The sequence below is a fragment of the Lathamus discolor genome, chromosome 8 (assembly GCF_037157495.1).
Source record: "Lathamus discolor isolate bLatDis1 chromosome 8, bLatDis1.hap1, whole genome shotgun sequence".
Taxonomy (NCBI): Eukaryota; Metazoa; Chordata; class Aves; order Psittaciformes; family Psittacidae; genus Lathamus; species Lathamus discolor.
Window position 1 is genome coordinate 16,207,606 of NC_088891.1, and position 16,710 is coordinate 16,224,315.

Below are 16,710 nucleotides of genomic sequence, written 5' to 3' on the forward strand. Positions count from 1 at the left end.
TAACTCCTGATACAGGATTTGTCATGCTCTCTGAACCAAAGCAAGCCTTTACTATGAAGCTCATCTAGCACCAGTCAGTCGGGCACTAAGCCCAAAACTCCAAATAAAGTTCTAATTAACATAAAGGGACTCTTACAGACACATTTCCATTCCCCACTGTCAAGCAAATATATAATAAAGAAGACAGAGAAATCAGTTAAGACATTAAAGCTCTCAGAACATGAATCCAGAAAATGCACACACTGGTCTCATATAGTCACAATAACCATACCTTGTTTTCAACAGCTCAATTATAGAACATTTTCTATCATGTGTTTTAAATTTATTTTATAAAATAATACTGTATCTGGCTGGCACATAATACACCATGCTGCTTCTGACATAGCCATTAGCCAAGAATCTTCCTCTCCTACTTAGTACAGTTAAAACCTTAGGCACCACTTGAAATGGAAATGACTGGTTAGTGTCAAATTGGGGAAACTGAATAGACATAAAGCAAATGAAGACCATTAAGAAGCATGAATAATCAATCAAGAGCTTGGACACAATGGCTTTTTCCTGTACAAGTTTTAGTCTTCAACAGATATGAAAGTGATCTTGCTCTGTAAGATCAACAGTAGGAATAACACAACCATCAACGGGATCTGAAATTTTTCTATGACTTCTAAGACTATGTTACTTTAACACCACAACTGCTTATACTAGATTACTATTCTGTAGGCATGAGTGCTATACTCAAATGACTCACCATTTTAATCACAAACTTTCCATAAGTACAACACTGAAAGTATGAGACGATACCAAATTCAAAATAACATCATGCCACCTTTTATTGATTTACTGATTTCTGTGACCTCGAGTGCTGCAAAATTTGCTACCAGTTCCCTTTCAAAGCAGCAGTTCTGTAAAAAACACAGGAAATGCATGACATCTAAGCAGGTTATTGTACTGTACCTGATTTCCATGAAGATCTAAAACATCAAGATTTTTTAGGTTGTCCAGATTTGAGATCTTCTTTATTCTGCAAGATTTCAATTATGACATAATTATTTTTTGTATTAGATCAAAAGTATTATTCACTTCCCAGATAATACAACACTTGGCCATTTGTTCCTGCCTACCAAGAGTAACAGAAGAATAAAAAAGTTCTGAAACAGGTTAAAAAAAGAGTTTATGCCTTTAACTATCACCTTCCTTTCTGTCATTAATGTAATAGTAGCAGTATGTACACGGTTCTTCTAGGAATATGAAAAGGGAATTAATACCTGCACCACTTGAAAACAAAGTCAACAATCAACCTATCCAGATACCTAAGTAATAGTAACAGCTCCCACACACATTATTATTGGCAAACAGCTAATTCCAAGCCAGAAAGACTACAGCAACACAAGCTTTTGACAGTTTGAGGTTCAGAACACAGAATTCCCCCCCCATACCTCCCCAAAACCCCAGGCCAACAATGAAACAAACAAACAACCACCACACAAAACCAATCAAAAAAAGCCAAACCCAACCAAAACAAAACTGAAAGCCACTGGCCATTTCTAGACAATACAGATCTCTAGATTTGGCACTGTTTCTTCTCCTACTGTACAACTTTGTCTTAAACCTTTTCTGCCCTGTCCTATCTTCACAGGTTCCAAACCTAGGTTATTATATACTCAACAGCATCATCTACTGGCTGATGATATTAAACATCATGTGTATTACACATTTTTTTTAAGACTAATCAATGATCACATATCTCAAGATACGCAATCCCATAGATCACAAAGTGATCACGAAGATCACATATCATATTTCAGCTTGGCATCACTATATCAAGCTGAAAACACATGCTAACAGCTATGCCTAATCTGTAACCATTTATGAGAAAGTCTTCTCCTACTTTAACCTCTAAACCACACCTACATGTAAACAAAGCATACAGTACTCTATGCAGTTATGATTTGGAGAGTAATTCCTTAAAATTACTGTTCCCATACCCCAATATTTTGCTATACACACAATTAATTTCTACATGTGAGATCTGTAATATAAAAGCTATTAGCTCTGTCCTTGATCAGAATAAGCATTACTTAGCAACAACTAAACAATCAGTGTGTTATAAACACTGTTCTCAGACTAAAGCTGAAAGACAGCACTGCACCAGCTACTAGGAAGAAAAGTAGCTGTTCACAGCTGAACCCAGGGCAGCTCTAATATGATACAGCGCACTTGTAAATTGCCAGTTTTGAATGCAGGCTGAATTAGGAAATGCATTCTTTATAGTCTGCACATGACTGAAGTTTGTTTACCAGTTCTTCCTTTATTTATTATAAAGAAAGTAAGAAAACTGAACAAAATCAAAGCACAAACCTTAGATGTGTCAGCAATTCCATAGATACTTCTATTAAAGGCTACAAGATTTGAACTGTATCTTTAGAAAGTAATACAACTTGCATATTGTATCTCACAACAGAATAGAATCAATAAAAAAAGCAATAAAATCCATGATTCATCTGACTGATTTTTTTCCTAAAACAAACACATCAGGCAGAAATATTTTTCATAGATTAAAGAATCAACAAATACTGCAGGTGATGTGAAAAGAGATTCCACCTGCCACACAAATCTGAGAACATATACTAAATAGTCAATCAGAACAGAAGATGAGATGAATATACGTAAAGTATTTCAGAACTGTTGCTAAAACTTATACAAGAAAGGAAGTTTATGAACAACATCAGGAGCAAAAACTGTGTGCTTTCTCAGTGGGATCCCTAACACTTAGGTAATGTTAGGATCCAGGTCACTGTTCACACAGCCAGTTCCAAAACTCTGTAAGTAACAGAAACAGTGACAGCTCACAGTTGTAAGGTGCTTTAAGTTAATTTTATTAATGTTACCTGTTCTTTCCCAACAAAAGGACTCTTAGGGATCTCAGAGTTGAAACCCCACTTATTTCTTCTATCTGGTTATCATACAAATCTAAGAAAACAAGATGCTGCAGATTAGAAATATTTTGGATCCGGGTTATAAAGTTATGCTGGAAATTCAATAAGCGAAGATGATCTTCCCCATCAATAACTGGGCACACTGTCAGTTTTTGCCTGGAAGGAAAGAGAAACAAAACAACCCACATGTAAGTAACCAAGTGGTAACACACCTTATGCTCACCCATTCTGACTGAACCAAGAAAGTATTTTAATTAGTTTGCTAATTAAATCCAGTAAAATAAGGCAGTAACTCCTTATTATAACAAACAAAAAAAAAAATCCACCAAGAACCCCTAGCATGAAAATATAGTAGAAGTGTTTCCAAAATTCTCTGAACCTCTGTTCTCTTAAGAAATTTGCATGCTACACGGAAACTACACACAAGCTGCACATTATGACCACATTAACATTTCAACAGATGCAGCCTGACAGTTTTTTATTTTTTCATCAGATTTTTTCATCAGCTTGCCCAGATCAGAATTCAGTATTCTATGCCTATGCAATTTTTCTTTGGTTTACAGAATTTTACATTTGAAATGCATGTAATACTGTTTATGTGAAGAGTAAAAGATACAGGAAATTGTGCTAAAATAATTATTATTTTAGGATTATTCCAGAAGGAGTCCTACTAACCTGACAAAACTTTTTGGACTACACAAACTTACCCCCATCTGAACAAACAAAAGAAGTTCTACAGTTAATACATCTGATTAGAACCAATGGAGACGTAATCTTTTTCTATACATTATGTTCATGACCTTGCATTCGACAGTTAAGCTAGCTCTTCAGTTTACACTGAAAAGCCCTGTCTGCCTTAGATGACTGCTGTATGGATATATTCATCAGAAGGACACTAATACAGAATTTCTCTATGGGACACAGAAACATACACAAAACCAACCAACAAAACCAACCCCCCACTTATACCACTGACCACAGGCATTACCATCACTTCAGACCATCAGACACAAGAGTTGCAAGCTGTGGCATTTGCGCTCCACAACCTTCTCACCTTTCCAGGGTAAGTCTATCACAGTTCAGTATTTTTTCTTCAGCAGTACGATGCAATACAGGAAATGTTATTGATGAACTGCTCCCAAAATTTGTGTTATCTATCAGGAAATCATACAGAGAATAAATGAACTACTACTTTGTAAAATCATTTCATTAACTACAGATAACAAAAGCAAGATTTTCTTCCTTATTCAAAGTAAAAAGTTACATAGAACAGGAAAGTGCTTTTTGTCCCTATTCAGTACTTCGTAAGTTTTCTTTTTTTCCTGCTACATCCCTTGACATCCTCTTTCCAAAGCACATCCATTTGCTCCATTTCTGGGATGTTTCTCAACAATCTATTGTAAGCAGATGATTTCATAGATGGTTTTGTTTTGGTTAGAATTACCCAATGACGTTTTAAGGTTAGGATGTATAATTTGTTTAAGGCTGCACAATTTGCTCCAAATTGATACAACTTCAGGATCTGAACTTGAAGAAGATAGTATCTAACTTGAGATGAACTGAAAGATACAGATCAAGTAGATGTTAATGGAACTAGAAACTAAAGCAGCAAAATACTGAAACAGTCCCAGTAAGCCACAAATAAATGCAGTCTTTTTAAACTAAGTGTGTGTGATTCTTGGTAATGATTGGTATTATATTTCACTCCATTATCAAGAAACCAGCAGCCCTTTAAAACATATTCACTAAGCTATTCATCTTCATCTATTTTGTTAAAACGGGGGGAACAAGGAAGATGGCTAAAAATACCTGCAAGATAAATCAACAAATGTGTTCTGTGAGCTCTGGCATTTTTGGAAGAATGATCCACTGAAAACTATCAGTCAAAAATAGAACATACTGCATACTACCAGAAAAATAGAGCATCATCTATGAGTTTGCTCCCAACCCTCCCATTCTTTTTCTTTTCCATCAAATAAATCAAACATGTTAATGGAAAAACATTAATTCTTCAATAAACAAAGATAACTGCTCTACTATTACATACAGCGAGTTCACTGTTGTCTAGAATACGCTATTAGAAGACATATCTACTTAAGTAAATCCTTTTGTTGTTCAGTTTAGAATCTTTTCAGCGCTACCCTCTAATATTTTATCACTAGCTACTCTAACAAACAAATATAATAACCAACATTCTCTACATATCCTTCAAAGTGAATAAAACTGGAAGGAAAAAAAAAAAGATAATCAAGACCAAAAGCAATCAATTAATATTGTTGTAAAAGCCTTAAATGAGTTGTGTTGCAGGTTTTTAAGACAATAAACATTAAACTGGAAATGGAGACCTAAAAATCATGTTTCAACATGACTGGATGGCAAGTACAGTGACTTTTATCTTCTAATGTCATCTTCCTAAAAACATGTATGAAAGATCCCTATTCCTGCCCTCTCATTGAAAAAGGGTTTATAAAAGCTGGTATTTAAATGCATACATTATATATTGGAAATTATTTCTAGTGGCTTCCCAACAATGATCTATTAACCACTCTTAATACCCAAAGGTAACAGTAGGCAACACTTGCTATTCAGCTGTACATTCTGACAGCCAGAAAAAGCACATCTTATAGGCAATAACTCTTAATAAGACACCCAGTATCAAAAGAACAAAAAAAGACTAAGAAGAAGAGAGGAGAAGTTTTCACCGTTACCTAAAGCATGTGAACTGATACTGTGGCTGCTTTGTCGAGATCTGGACTTTGTAGGTGTGTGAACAGGAGTCTCGCCAAATCCTGATAAAGAACCTGTATTCTGCTTCAACTCCAAACTAGAAAGTTCTGTAAGACTGGACGGTACTGGAAGATACAGCTGCTTATTACGCACCAGAGGACTTAATAATCTTTGGTCTCCTGTGCAGGGAACAAAATCAAACCACAGACTTACATTTACTCCATAAGTTACCTAACATCCCTAGAAATCAACCCATCCTGAATCATCTTTGTTTTTTACCAGAATGAATAACGAATTGTCATAGTAATTAAACTGATCTGCTACCCAGTCAATCACTGGTTTTGTAAGTCAGACAAGCAGCGGTGTGTCAAGAAGTGTTGTGTGTTGAGGCTCTTTCAGGCTTCACCACAGTTAGCAGTGGTATCACCAAGTATCTTGCTTTTCAAGGCCAAAAGCACACAAGCACAATAGGAAAACCCTTTCTTCATATCAGGGTCAGGAATTAGAAACTAATTTTGTTAAACACAGAATGAAATGTTACAATAGAAAATTGGGTGGCTTCTGAGGGAATGCATCGTAGGGCACTTGACAGACTGTGGCTTTACAGGTAGGAGAAAGGATGTCCTTCTATGGATAGAATGAGGGACAAAAAGTGATGAGAAAAGCCATCTGCACTAGGCAGTAGAAGGATAACAGGTTCAGGACATGATGAAGCAGTAATTATACTGAATCAATGTGGCCAATCAGGGAAAGGTGTCACTCATATACTCTAATCATAATTCAGTCTTTCTTTACTGTTCAGTTAATCAAGAGAGATACAAAAGACAAACAAATCAAACTCTACTGAATATCACCTTGCCTTCCCAAATAGTTTTTTTCCAGATCATGCTGCAGAAGTCTATTGTGGAAAGATGATTGTTCTTTATTTATCCTGAATTCAAACTGTAACAAGACAAATGTTAAGTTATTAAAATGCAAGTGACATCTTTAAACAAACACAACCTTAGTAACAACTGCTTTTCTAAAAAAAACCTTGCAAACATTTAAAAAAAAAAACAAACTGTTCCAGTAAAACCAGCAAAAATTCTATTGAAATACTATGATTGAACAGTTTCACTGTTGGAAACTAAAAGAAAATCATTGGAGTTACCTTACCATTCACCTGCAGTAGACTAAATAAAGGGGAAAAAAACCCAAACGACCACCCATTTAGGAATATTATGATTACAGGAGCAAGAAGTACAGATGAAAGCATAAGAAATTGTACATAAAGTTTACAACAGGCTATAGCACATCCCCATGGTTTTACTTTGTGTATCTTTAATAGGATGAAATAAATAACCAAAAGACTATCAGATATTATATTAAAAATCAACATATTGCTACTGAAAACATAATTCTTCTCTGAAAGCCTACAAATCTGGCTGCACAATATGACTGCACTAATTACTGTAACTGTTACAGAGAAAGTAATAATTACTGGTTTGCTTTTATCTGCTATTGATGAGGTCTGGATAACCAGCTGAAGACCACAATTATTAACCTGCAAGCCAGAAGAAAAGAAACAGAATATTACATTTTTTGAAAACACTTATCAACACAAAAAGATCTATTTTTTTAAACGATACAGGTATTTACAACAGCAAAATGTCCCAAGAAAGAGCTATTATGAAGATACATCAACTACACTGCATAACAGCAGATAAATTTATTTAATTATTGTAGTTTCAAAAAGGTACTGAAAGCATGACTTTCATGGCTATGTTATCCTCATTACAAGGAAAGCAAGTGCTTACATTTAAATATGAGATTTTTAATTTCTTTAAAGGCAAAATGCACTGGTCTTTTAATAAGATTTCTATGACAAAAAATACAGCACCTACCTTCTAAATAATCGAAAGGTTTAACCGCAATATTTAGCCAAGTGACTTATATATCGACTTCCAGCAAATACCAGGAGGCATACAAATAACGCCAGGGAAGCTTCCTCGCGCCAGTCACGACACAACGCACTCCCGTCTCCCCGCCTGCAGCGCTGCCCTCACGGGGCTCCGCCAGCCGCCAAACCCCTTCCCGCCAAGGCCCGGCCGGCCACACTCGGCCCCACAGCACCGGGGCAGGACCGCGCCCTCAGAGACACCGCCACCCCACCCAGGGCCCACCCTTCAAAGGAGCGACGAGGCTCGCCCAAGAGCGGCACGTAGCCGCGGGACACCACCGCTCCGGCCCCCGCACGCTGAGGAAGGGCAGGAAAAGAGATGGCTGTCACACACCGCCCCCTCACAGCGGCACCTACCGGGCCGGGCACAGCCCGAGGGCCCCTGCTGGGCCGGCACTTGCTGGGCACCATGCGAACCGCAGCACCTCGCACCTCCGCGACAGCCACCGCCCCTGTCGGAAATCGCTCCGCCGTTACCAGGGGAACAGCCGCTTCCGGCCCGCTCTCGGGGAGCCTCACCGCTGCCTCGCTTGCCGGGAAATGGCGGGGAGCCGTGAGGCGATGCAAAGGACCAGGGCCGTCCTGCTGGCACCGGTGCCTGCTCCGGCGGCGACGCTCGGCATCTGCCCTCCGGCGAGGCGGCCTCAGGTACGGGACTGAGGGTAGGGTCCGGGAGGGTGCGGAGCAGGTCCCGCACGTGCGTGGCGGTTCCTCCCGCCCCCCGGTAGTAAAGAGACGAATACGATTGCATTTGTCTGAACTGTAAAGTGACAAGTGACTGTGTATGGAAAGGCAAGAAGCCGGACGTACCGTCCAGGTTGCTGTTCTGCCTCAGCAACTTGTCACGAAATGGGAGGCTCTGAGTGGTGAGCCTGGGCTCCCGGTCCCCCGCGGTGTGCCGAGCCCGGCGGCCCCGGGTCAGCGCCTCAGTCCCGGGCAGGGCTGACACGGCAGTTCTCGGAGCCCTGCCAGACCCACAGGTGGGTCGTGGACGGTTTTAATACACGCATCAAGAACTTAGTGTCTGGAAAAGCCGCGGCGTGGCTGGGAATGGACGGGCTGTGAATTGCCTACGCTAATTCTCTCAACGTTATTAATGTACTATAAACATTGACGAGGCCAAAGAGCAATTCTGTGCAGTAACCACTGGTAAAGCAAAAACCCCAGATCTAATGCCCTTTCCTATAAAATCAAGTTCACTTAACCTTGACAGAAGGAGTCATAAGGTGAACTGAAACGTCTCTCTCAAACACTTCCTTTAGCTGTAGCATAAAATAGTTCTTTGCTCATACCAGTCCTGACCTTGTTCCTACCTATGGAGGCAAACAACTCCCATGAACTCAAATACAAAATCGGATCCCAAATCCCTGTATGTACCATCTCATAAAATGCATATTTTGTGTTTGTATTTCTGCTCCCACCGAAATCAATACTGAAGTGATGCCCTACCCAAGGCTTGTTACGAAATGCTGTTCTATTAGCAGAGAATCAAGAGATGTTGGTGATGGGTGTAAGCCTATTTCATAAACAAAATATTTCATCGCTTAAGGCATGTTAAAAAATAAACCAGCGAGGCAGAGCGTTAGTTCCAGTATGTGTTCATGCCAGCACATCTGACTCATGAGGACTGTTTGTCACAGTGATGAGAAAAGCTGGTGTCTGAGTGCAGTCTCACTTTTTGTCCATCCAGACTTTTAAGACGAAAACATTGCAGCAATACAGTAGAGTACAATTCAGATAATTTGTACAGACAAAACCAAGGATGCCATAAACAGCGATGACTTAAAAAATCCAACTGGCCTTTAGCAGTTTATGTTCAGGTAATACTGAAAGAAAGAGCTTCCCTGACTGAAAAATGAATATTTACAACAGCAATTGAAATGCTTTAGATTCTAATCTTGAAAATATGAATGTTGATTTCACTTTAAGAGCTGAAACAGTTCACTGGAATATAGTGCAGTAGTTTTACACTCAAATCAACATGTGTTCGAGAAAAGGGGCCTCTGTTTTAATAACTTTTTACGGAGGAATGTTTTATTCTGTGTAAGTACCATGCAGAATTACGGAGAAGTTCTCTACAAAAATAACATACATCCAGTCATGCCTTTGTTCACTCGGTTTTCTTATTTCCAAATCTTACCTTAAGCATTTAAAACCACCCTAGCATCACCTTTTTGAATTTCCTAAAACGTGACACTCTAGTCCGGACACAGAAGCGCAGCCCCGAGGCTGTACAGGGAGATGCGAACCTGGGACGCAGCTCTCGGGTGCGGATCCCGTTATTTTCCTGTGAAATAGAAGCAGTCCCAGTTCAGTGCTCAGCGTTAAAGACTCCAGCTGGGCGGCTTGCCCGGGCCCTGCGGGCAGCGTCGCTGGAGGAGGGACGGACCCTCCCGCTGCCGCGGCGGGGAGCGCCCGGGGAGCGGGGCCGGGAGCACCGCCCCAGCGCTGCCGCCTCCTCAACAGGAGAGGGCCGGGAGAGGAGGGGAGGCGGGCGACGGCTGCTGCAGCCCAGGGTATCGCTGCTGCCGCGGCGGCGGGCTGAGCCTGAGCGCCATGGCGCAGCGACAGCCGGGCACCACAGGGGACCCCGAGGCGGCGGAGGCCGGGGCTGGGGACGCCGGCCCGGAGCTGGCAGCGGGGAACGGCCCCGTGCAGATCCGAGTGTCAGTCCTGGCGGCCGGAGAGGAGGAAGAGGGGGAGGACGGCGGCGAGTCGTGCCCTGCGGCGCGGGGCGACGGCAGCTGCAGCGAGGAGGACTCGGGGCAGTGCGGGCGCTCCAGGTGAGCCCGCCGGGCACCGGCAGGGAAGGGACCCAGCGGCGCAAGCGTTTCGCCGTGGGCCTCGCGGAGCGGGGCCGCCGCCGCCGCCACCCACGTAACGGTGCGGCCGCAGCTGATGCAACGCCCGTGGGGACGGGTGGGAGACGCTGCCAGTCCTCCGGCCGTGACGCGGGGCCGCCGCTGGGCGGGGTCTGTCCGCAGCGGCGGTGATGCCCGCCCTGGCTGCGGGTGCCCCCCGTCCCCGCGGCAACAGCCGGGGCAAGGCTGCGGGCGGGTGCCCGGCGCTGCGGGAGGAGCGGGACGTGGCTTCCAGTCAGCGGGAAGCGCCGGGCTGTGGTGTCCTCGGCATTTCCATTTCACTGCCTTTTAAAGGGCTGTCGGGTTGGTTGGTTGGTGGTGTGGTTTGCGTCGGATTTTGTTTTTCTGCAGTAGAATTAAGGCATGGACAACCAGATCAGTTCGGTGGTTTTGGAAACAAGTTGTCGAGGCATGAAATCAAGACCAGTTTAAATGCAGAAGCTACCACTTTATAATCGACTCAACACTTTGCTTACTGATAATGCCAATAGCGTTGTCTGTATTTAATGATAAGTTGCAGTTCTTGATTACCAATGCCTAAAGTTGCTTTGATGCCTCCTAGAATATCTTACTCGTAAAAGGCACATCTAGGATTTTAGTGCCAGAAAACTGTAGAGACAGTTGGAACTTAATGCTGTAAATCACATTTCCACATCATGCTTATTAATACAATACCTTATTCTTTTGGAGACTCAGCAAAATCTTGTCAAAAGGTTAGACCCTATCCAGAAAATTTAATACATTGTTTGTGACTTTTGATACTTAAAACCCCAAATCTATTCTCCAAACAGATATGTTTAGTTTCTTGTGTAGCCAGATGAGTCATGGTGTTAAAAGATTGGTTTTCAGTCTATCTTGTTTTGACAAGCATATCCATCACAAAGCTCTGAACAAAGTAAATTAAAGTTGTGAATGAGGCTTTTTTTTGTGTGTGTCAGTGTTGACTGACATTGCTTTATCAACTACATTTGCAGTAGAGTTCATACCCTAGAGGTGCTACCAGTTGTTCATTACTATGAATTAATATGGAGCTAGTAACAAATTTCCACATTTGCTGTAGGTGGAATTTCTGCAGAGTACTTAGTGAGGGCTGTTGTAAGAGCTGATCTTTACAAACATGCATTACAAATACATGTAAATTCTCTAAAAAAACTGTAAACTCCATCCTGAATCAAAGGTCAGCTTTTCTTAGCAGAGTGTGGACACATAAAAATGCCTAAATGTTGTAAGTACTAGTTCTGAATCCATAGGGAATGAAAACGAGAAATAGTAAGGTAAGGGAATATAATGAATGAAAAATAAACACTTAACCTTGTTCTTTCTTCCTTTTGAAACCAGCACGCACAGCTCCATTAATAGTTGATTTTTTTTTTACTGTCTTAATCATAACTTCATCTGTTGTCCTCCACTTCCAGCATTGTCACATAAATCCTCTTTTTTCACTGTCTCACTCTTGTAATTTCTTTGAACTATACCTGTCAACTGGCTAGGGAGAATTTAACAAGGAGAATTCTAGGATTGTGTGAGTGAATATTCATGTATACCCTAATGTGTTGTCTTATCATCATCAGAACCATCATAATGTAAATAATTCATTAGCATCAAAAAACCAGGTCACAGAGAGCTGCTTGTCACACCTGGGAGCGCATTCCCTGTGCAGAGCCCACTGACCTGAACAACATCTTCATGTGTATCAGAACCACCTGCCTAGGCAGTGTTTGTGCCTTTCCCCTAGCTTGGGCAGCACATCCGTCAGCATTACAATCACAGTCTCCAGTTTGTCTCCAGGACAAAACTGCCACAAGTCTAGGTGATTCAGTAACCTGCATCCTCCCTTCAAGAGTGCCCTCAGAGGTATAGCGTGATGCCTGCTCCCTTGTTTAATGATTTTAGAACCTCTGCAAAAGCCATTTAAGACAATTTGGTGAAAATGTGTGGCTCCTCCTTAAACAGAAACTTTCATGATGGCCTCACAGCAAAACTAGACTGCTAACAGCTTTAAAAAATTACTGCCTTAAGATAAACTTGTGATTATGGTTCTTATAGTAACAGTTATGGCAGTAGTCTGTGGGTGAACTATTTGCTTCACTGCTAGATGACAATTTAGTCATTTCTATTTCAGCAACAGACCTGTTGCTGTAACTGTCTGGGCCAAGAAGTTTATCTCAAATCCATGGCTGCAATGTCTTCTTTCTTTTTCTGAATAGGATGCTCAGTAGTGGTCCATTTCACACGGATACCTAGGACAGCATGATGGGAGTGGGAGAGAGGAAATGAAAATGACTTAACAACCTGCATATGTGTGCATATACAGCTTTTCATGAGATGCCTGAGCTGCTGCTGCACCAAAATCCTTAATTTGAAACATACAGTTTAAGCCCCTTGTAAACTGCTAGTTAAGTTACTCTGTCACTCTGGAAGTCGCCTGGAAGATGATAGTCCTGTCAGTCTGTCTTATTCCCTGGATACTGGCTCCTGCATTCATGCAGTGAAGAGGCTTGAGAAATCATAATTGCATTAAATTGGAATTCACTGGTAGGTGACACTACTTATGAAGCACATCAAGGTCTAGACTACATTTTCTAGCTTCATACTGAAAAATAAAACACTGTTGTGAGAAGAACTTAGTGTCGTACCAAGTGCTTGTGCACCTGCATTTCATGTTTTGGCATAGGATTTGAGTTGGCAGTGTTTTCAAGCTGCTAGTGTATGTCTCGTTGTTCTACATTGAGATCATCTTTTGGAATGAGCTCAGGAACTTGACTTCTTATGCTGACTGGAAAGCTGCGTCCTCTGAGCTAGCCTCCTGCCTCAGATGGATAGGGTGATACCTGTTCAGTGCCTACCTATAAAGTAAGTTGGAATCAGCATTACAGTTACATCTTTTCATTTTAAAATATTACTTGAATCCACTAATATAAGATGAAGATCTGTTAATAAAATGATATCTGTTTTTCAGTGGTGGGGAGAATGATGATGACTCTGACCAGAACTGGAAACCACCAGAAAATAACCTGATCCAGAAGTTAATAGCACAGATTGAATATTACTTCTCAGATGAGAACCTTGAGAAAGATGCCTTCCTTCTAAAGCATGTCAGAAGAAATAAGATGGGCTATGTCAGTGTTAAACTCCTCACTTCTTTTAAGAAAGTAAGCTAACGTTTTAAGTCTGAAAGTGCCTTGTGTAAGCCTGATGAATCTAAAACACTAGGAGAAATGAAATGAAAGTAACTTATTTTATAGAGGCAGTTTTACTGTCTATCTGCTTCTCAGGAGTTGATTCAGTTTTGATGTGTTGGCTAGGTTTGTTCTCATGAAGAACTTTTAATTGCTGAACGCGTTCATAATTGCCATGGGAAATCACAGGCTTTTAAGCAACTATGCTTTTAAATTACTGTTCTGGGAAAGAATAGAACATAGTAAAAGGACACTGGATAAAAGACATTCTAGATCAGCTACTTGTAGGAAGCTAAGTAATCCTGGTAAAGTTACTCTTGTCTCTGAGAAGGGATGGTGAATCTGACCTTTGCAATAGAAACTATCTGGTAACTGAAGTCACTTAAAAGTGAGGTGGGTTTTATTTATTTATTTATTTTTGCAGTAGGAACCTCTATGTAAACGTGCATGTAACTGATGCCTAACGTTACATTAGAAACATTTTGTCAAGATTCTCTGACAGTTTTGCAGACCTATTCAACCTAGAAAATTTAGGCGCTCCCAGTTTCTTCAAACCAAGCAGATTATACCAGTAACAGATAAACTCTTCAAAACAGTCCTTGGAGAAGTTTGGGGTTTTTTAAAACTGAAACTTTTTGAGGAGGAAAAATTAGGTCAATAAATGAAGTCCTTAACTTGGAAATACTATTTGTTTGGCAAATTTTGCAAAATAAAGCCCACAGAACATGCCTATTGGTCACAGTTCAGACCTAGACATAAAATGTCTGAACATGACTTGAGCAGGCTTTAAGATGAAGTAATGATTTTGGTTTCTATTTTCAGTAAATTCAACAGGACATGAGCTTTACAGGAGCTCATTGATGCCAATTATAGCAAGAAAACAGTTTGTTTTTTCCAGTCAAGTGTGCTACATGGAACTTAATTCCAGGTTCCTGGACTGCCTACAGACCTTGTAGACTAAGGCAGATGTTTTGCATCTGCCTTAGACTTTCTGTAATTAGTTTGACTGGGTTTGATCACTTGCGCTGCTTAACGCATGTTTGTCTTCAAGGTGAAACACCTTACCCATGACTGGAGAACCACAGCCTACGCACTGAAGTACTCGGACTCTCTTGAGCTCAATGATGATAACAAAAAGGTTAGAAGAAATACTCCAGTTCCAGTGTTTCCAAGCGAAAACCTCCCTACCAGGATGCTACTGGTGTATGACATCCACATGGTTTCTGAACTGCAGGCTCTTAAACAAGAAAATGGATGCATGCAAGAAAGGATAATGGAGTATCTCCTCAAGGCCTTTGTAACTTTTGGTGTAATTTCATCAGTTCGTATTCTCAAGCCTGGTAAGGACCTACCACCTGATATCAGGAGGGTCAGCAATCGGTACACCCAACTGGGAACTCAGGAGTGTGCAATTATAGAATTTGAAGAAGTAGATGCTGCTGTACGTGCTCACGACTTTATGTGTGCTGAAAAGAAAGAGACTGGCATGAAAGTTGTCCTAATAGGCATGAAACCTCCAAAGAAAAAAGTTCCCAAAGACAAGAACCGTGGTGAAGGTACCAGCAAGGGTCTTAAGAAGGTTAGATCCCTTAATAAGAGAGTTGAGGAACTTCAGATAGTTGGTGATGAATCTTCAGCAAACAGCTCTTCTGACCCAGACAGTAATCCTACATCACCACTGTCAGGACGCAAAAGTACTGCAACAAATACTACACGTAATTTGAGCCCAGTCATTCACCCAAATGACCGTTTGAGTCCTAATGTGTCACCCAGATCAAGTCCTTGGAACAGTCCATCTTCATTAAGAAAAGTAACCAAAAAGTCTCCTCTGGCTGAAGACCGCAAGCTTAACCCAAGTACTAGCCCTGAAATTCCAAGGAAGTGTACAGATTATTCCTCGGATAGCAGTATCACTCCTTCTGGTAGCCCCTGGGTACAGAGAAGAAAAGCTCAAACTCTATCACAAGAGAAGAGTCCCATCACTAGCCCCATATTGGTTCAGAAAATACAAAAAGCAGATGGTCTACCTGTAGGGGTGCTGCGGCTGCCTAAAGGCCCTGATGGCACTAAAGGATTCCACAGTGGATGTGAAAGAAGGAAGGCTACGAAGGACGTGTAAATTATTCTTTAAAAACAATCTTACAAGTCAGGCAACGGGTTTTGTTCAGGCCTGGTTAAGAATTGTCATTTGAATGACTGAGTTAAGTCAGTATTTAACTGTAAAAGATTTTGTATTCATATAGAGACTTAATCATTTGTATATTTGTATATTCACTTCACAGAATCCCAGAATAGTTGAGGTTGGAAGGCATCTCCGGAGATGAAATCCAGTCCACCTCCTTGGCTCAAGCAGGGTCCACAACAGGTCACTTATTTAGGATTTTTAGTATCTGCAAGGATAGAAACTCCCCAACCTGTTTGGGCAGTGTGTGCCTATGTTCAACCATCCACACAGTAAAAAGGTGTTCTGTTCAGGTGGAATTTGTTGTTTCCATTTGTGCCCCTTTTCCTGTTACTGGCTGTTGCTGAGAAAAGCCTAGCTCCATCTTCTTCACTCCTTCCCATCAGATATTAGAAACATTGAGATCCACCCCCTGAGCCAGGTCTCTCACAGGAGAAACACACCAGTCTCAATCATCTTGTGCACTTAGCTAATGCAGTGCCAATACCTGCATTACTATGTTTTTAATGTATTAGTTTGAAATTCCAAAATATAGAAACAGGCATATAAATCATTAATGTAACTACATTGTTTGCAAAGCTATAATCCTGACGAGCAGTGTGTAAACACAGTTGAGCGGTTGTATTATGATAAGACTGGTAACATACCACGGCTTAATTATAAGGAGTAGAAGTCTTGAAGACTTTGTCTCAGAAAGAACTCTGAGAAACTTACAATGCAGTAAGCAGTTGGTCCCTGCTTGCTTACATCTCCAAAGACAGCATTGCTTAATAGGACCAAAGTGTGGATTTTCATGCAATGTGAACAGAGATTCTAAGCACTAGAGACTATTCTCTAAGTGTTATCTCACATAATCAGATGGAAATAAACGAAAATATTAACTTGG

General features: G+C 41.0%; 2 protein-coding genes across 7 annotated transcripts in view; one reads left to right on the forward strand and one right to left on the reverse strand.

Moving 5' to 3' along the window:
- Positions 1–8,116, reverse strand: part of LRRC49 (leucine rich repeat containing 49) — a 49,341-nt gene extending 41,225 nt beyond the window's left edge. For 2 of the 5 annotated variants that reach the window (XM_065688961.1, XM_065688962.1), the window contains exons 1-7: positions 7,960–8,090; positions 7,144–7,206; positions 6,518–6,605; positions 5,645–5,842; positions 3,991–4,090; positions 2,889–3,092; positions 955–1,021 (exon numbers count right to left, since the gene is read on the reverse strand). In XM_065688961.1, the coding sequence (XP_065545033.1) occupies positions 955–1,021; positions 2,889–3,092; positions 3,991–4,090; positions 5,645–5,842; positions 6,518–6,605; positions 7,144–7,206; positions 7,960–8,013 (774 nt within the window). In that variant the 5' untranslated portion in view covers positions 8,014–8,090. Of the gene's footprint in view, positions 1–954; positions 1,022–2,888; positions 3,093–3,990; positions 4,091–5,644; positions 5,843–6,517; positions 6,606–7,143; positions 7,207–7,959 lie in introns of all 5 variants that reach the window. The other 3 variants (XM_065688963.1, XM_065688960.1, XM_065688959.1) reach the window with 3 other exon arrangements.
- A 1,846-nt stretch (positions 8,117–9,962) lies between these two features.
- LARP6 (La ribonucleoprotein 6, translational regulator) lies at positions 9,963–16,710 on the forward strand. 2 transcript variants are annotated; one of them, XM_065688966.1, is made up of 3 exons: positions 9,963–10,385; positions 13,423–13,615; positions 14,694–16,710. In XM_065688966.1, the coding sequence occupies exons 1-3, from the start codon at positions 10,159–10,161 to the stop codon at positions 15,759–15,761; spliced, it is 1,488 nt and encodes a 495-aa protein (XP_065545038.1). In that variant the 5' UTR covers positions 9,963–10,158; the 3' UTR covers positions 15,762–16,710. The 2 variants fall into 2 exon arrangements, with proteins under 2 accessions (XP_065545038.1, XP_065545036.1); XM_065688964.1 differs by lacking the exon at positions 9,963–10,385 and adding an exon at positions 10,401–13,316.

What these genes read in the sequence shown, in the direction of transcription:
- LARP6 (XM_065688966.1), top strand. Translation starts at nt 10,159, where the DNA reads ATGGCGCAGCGACAGCCGGGCACCACAGGGGACCCCGAGGCGGCGGAG. An exon ending in GGGCAGTGCGGGCGCTCCAG is followed by an intron (nt 10,386 to 13,422) that starts GTGAGCCCGCCG and finishes TCTGTTTTTCAG; the next exon opens with TGGTGGGGAGAATGATGATG. An exon ending in TCCTCACTTCTTTTAAGAAA is followed by an intron (nt 13,616 to 14,693) that starts GTAAGCTAACGT and finishes TTTGTCTTCAAG; the next exon opens with GTGAAACACCTTACCCATGA.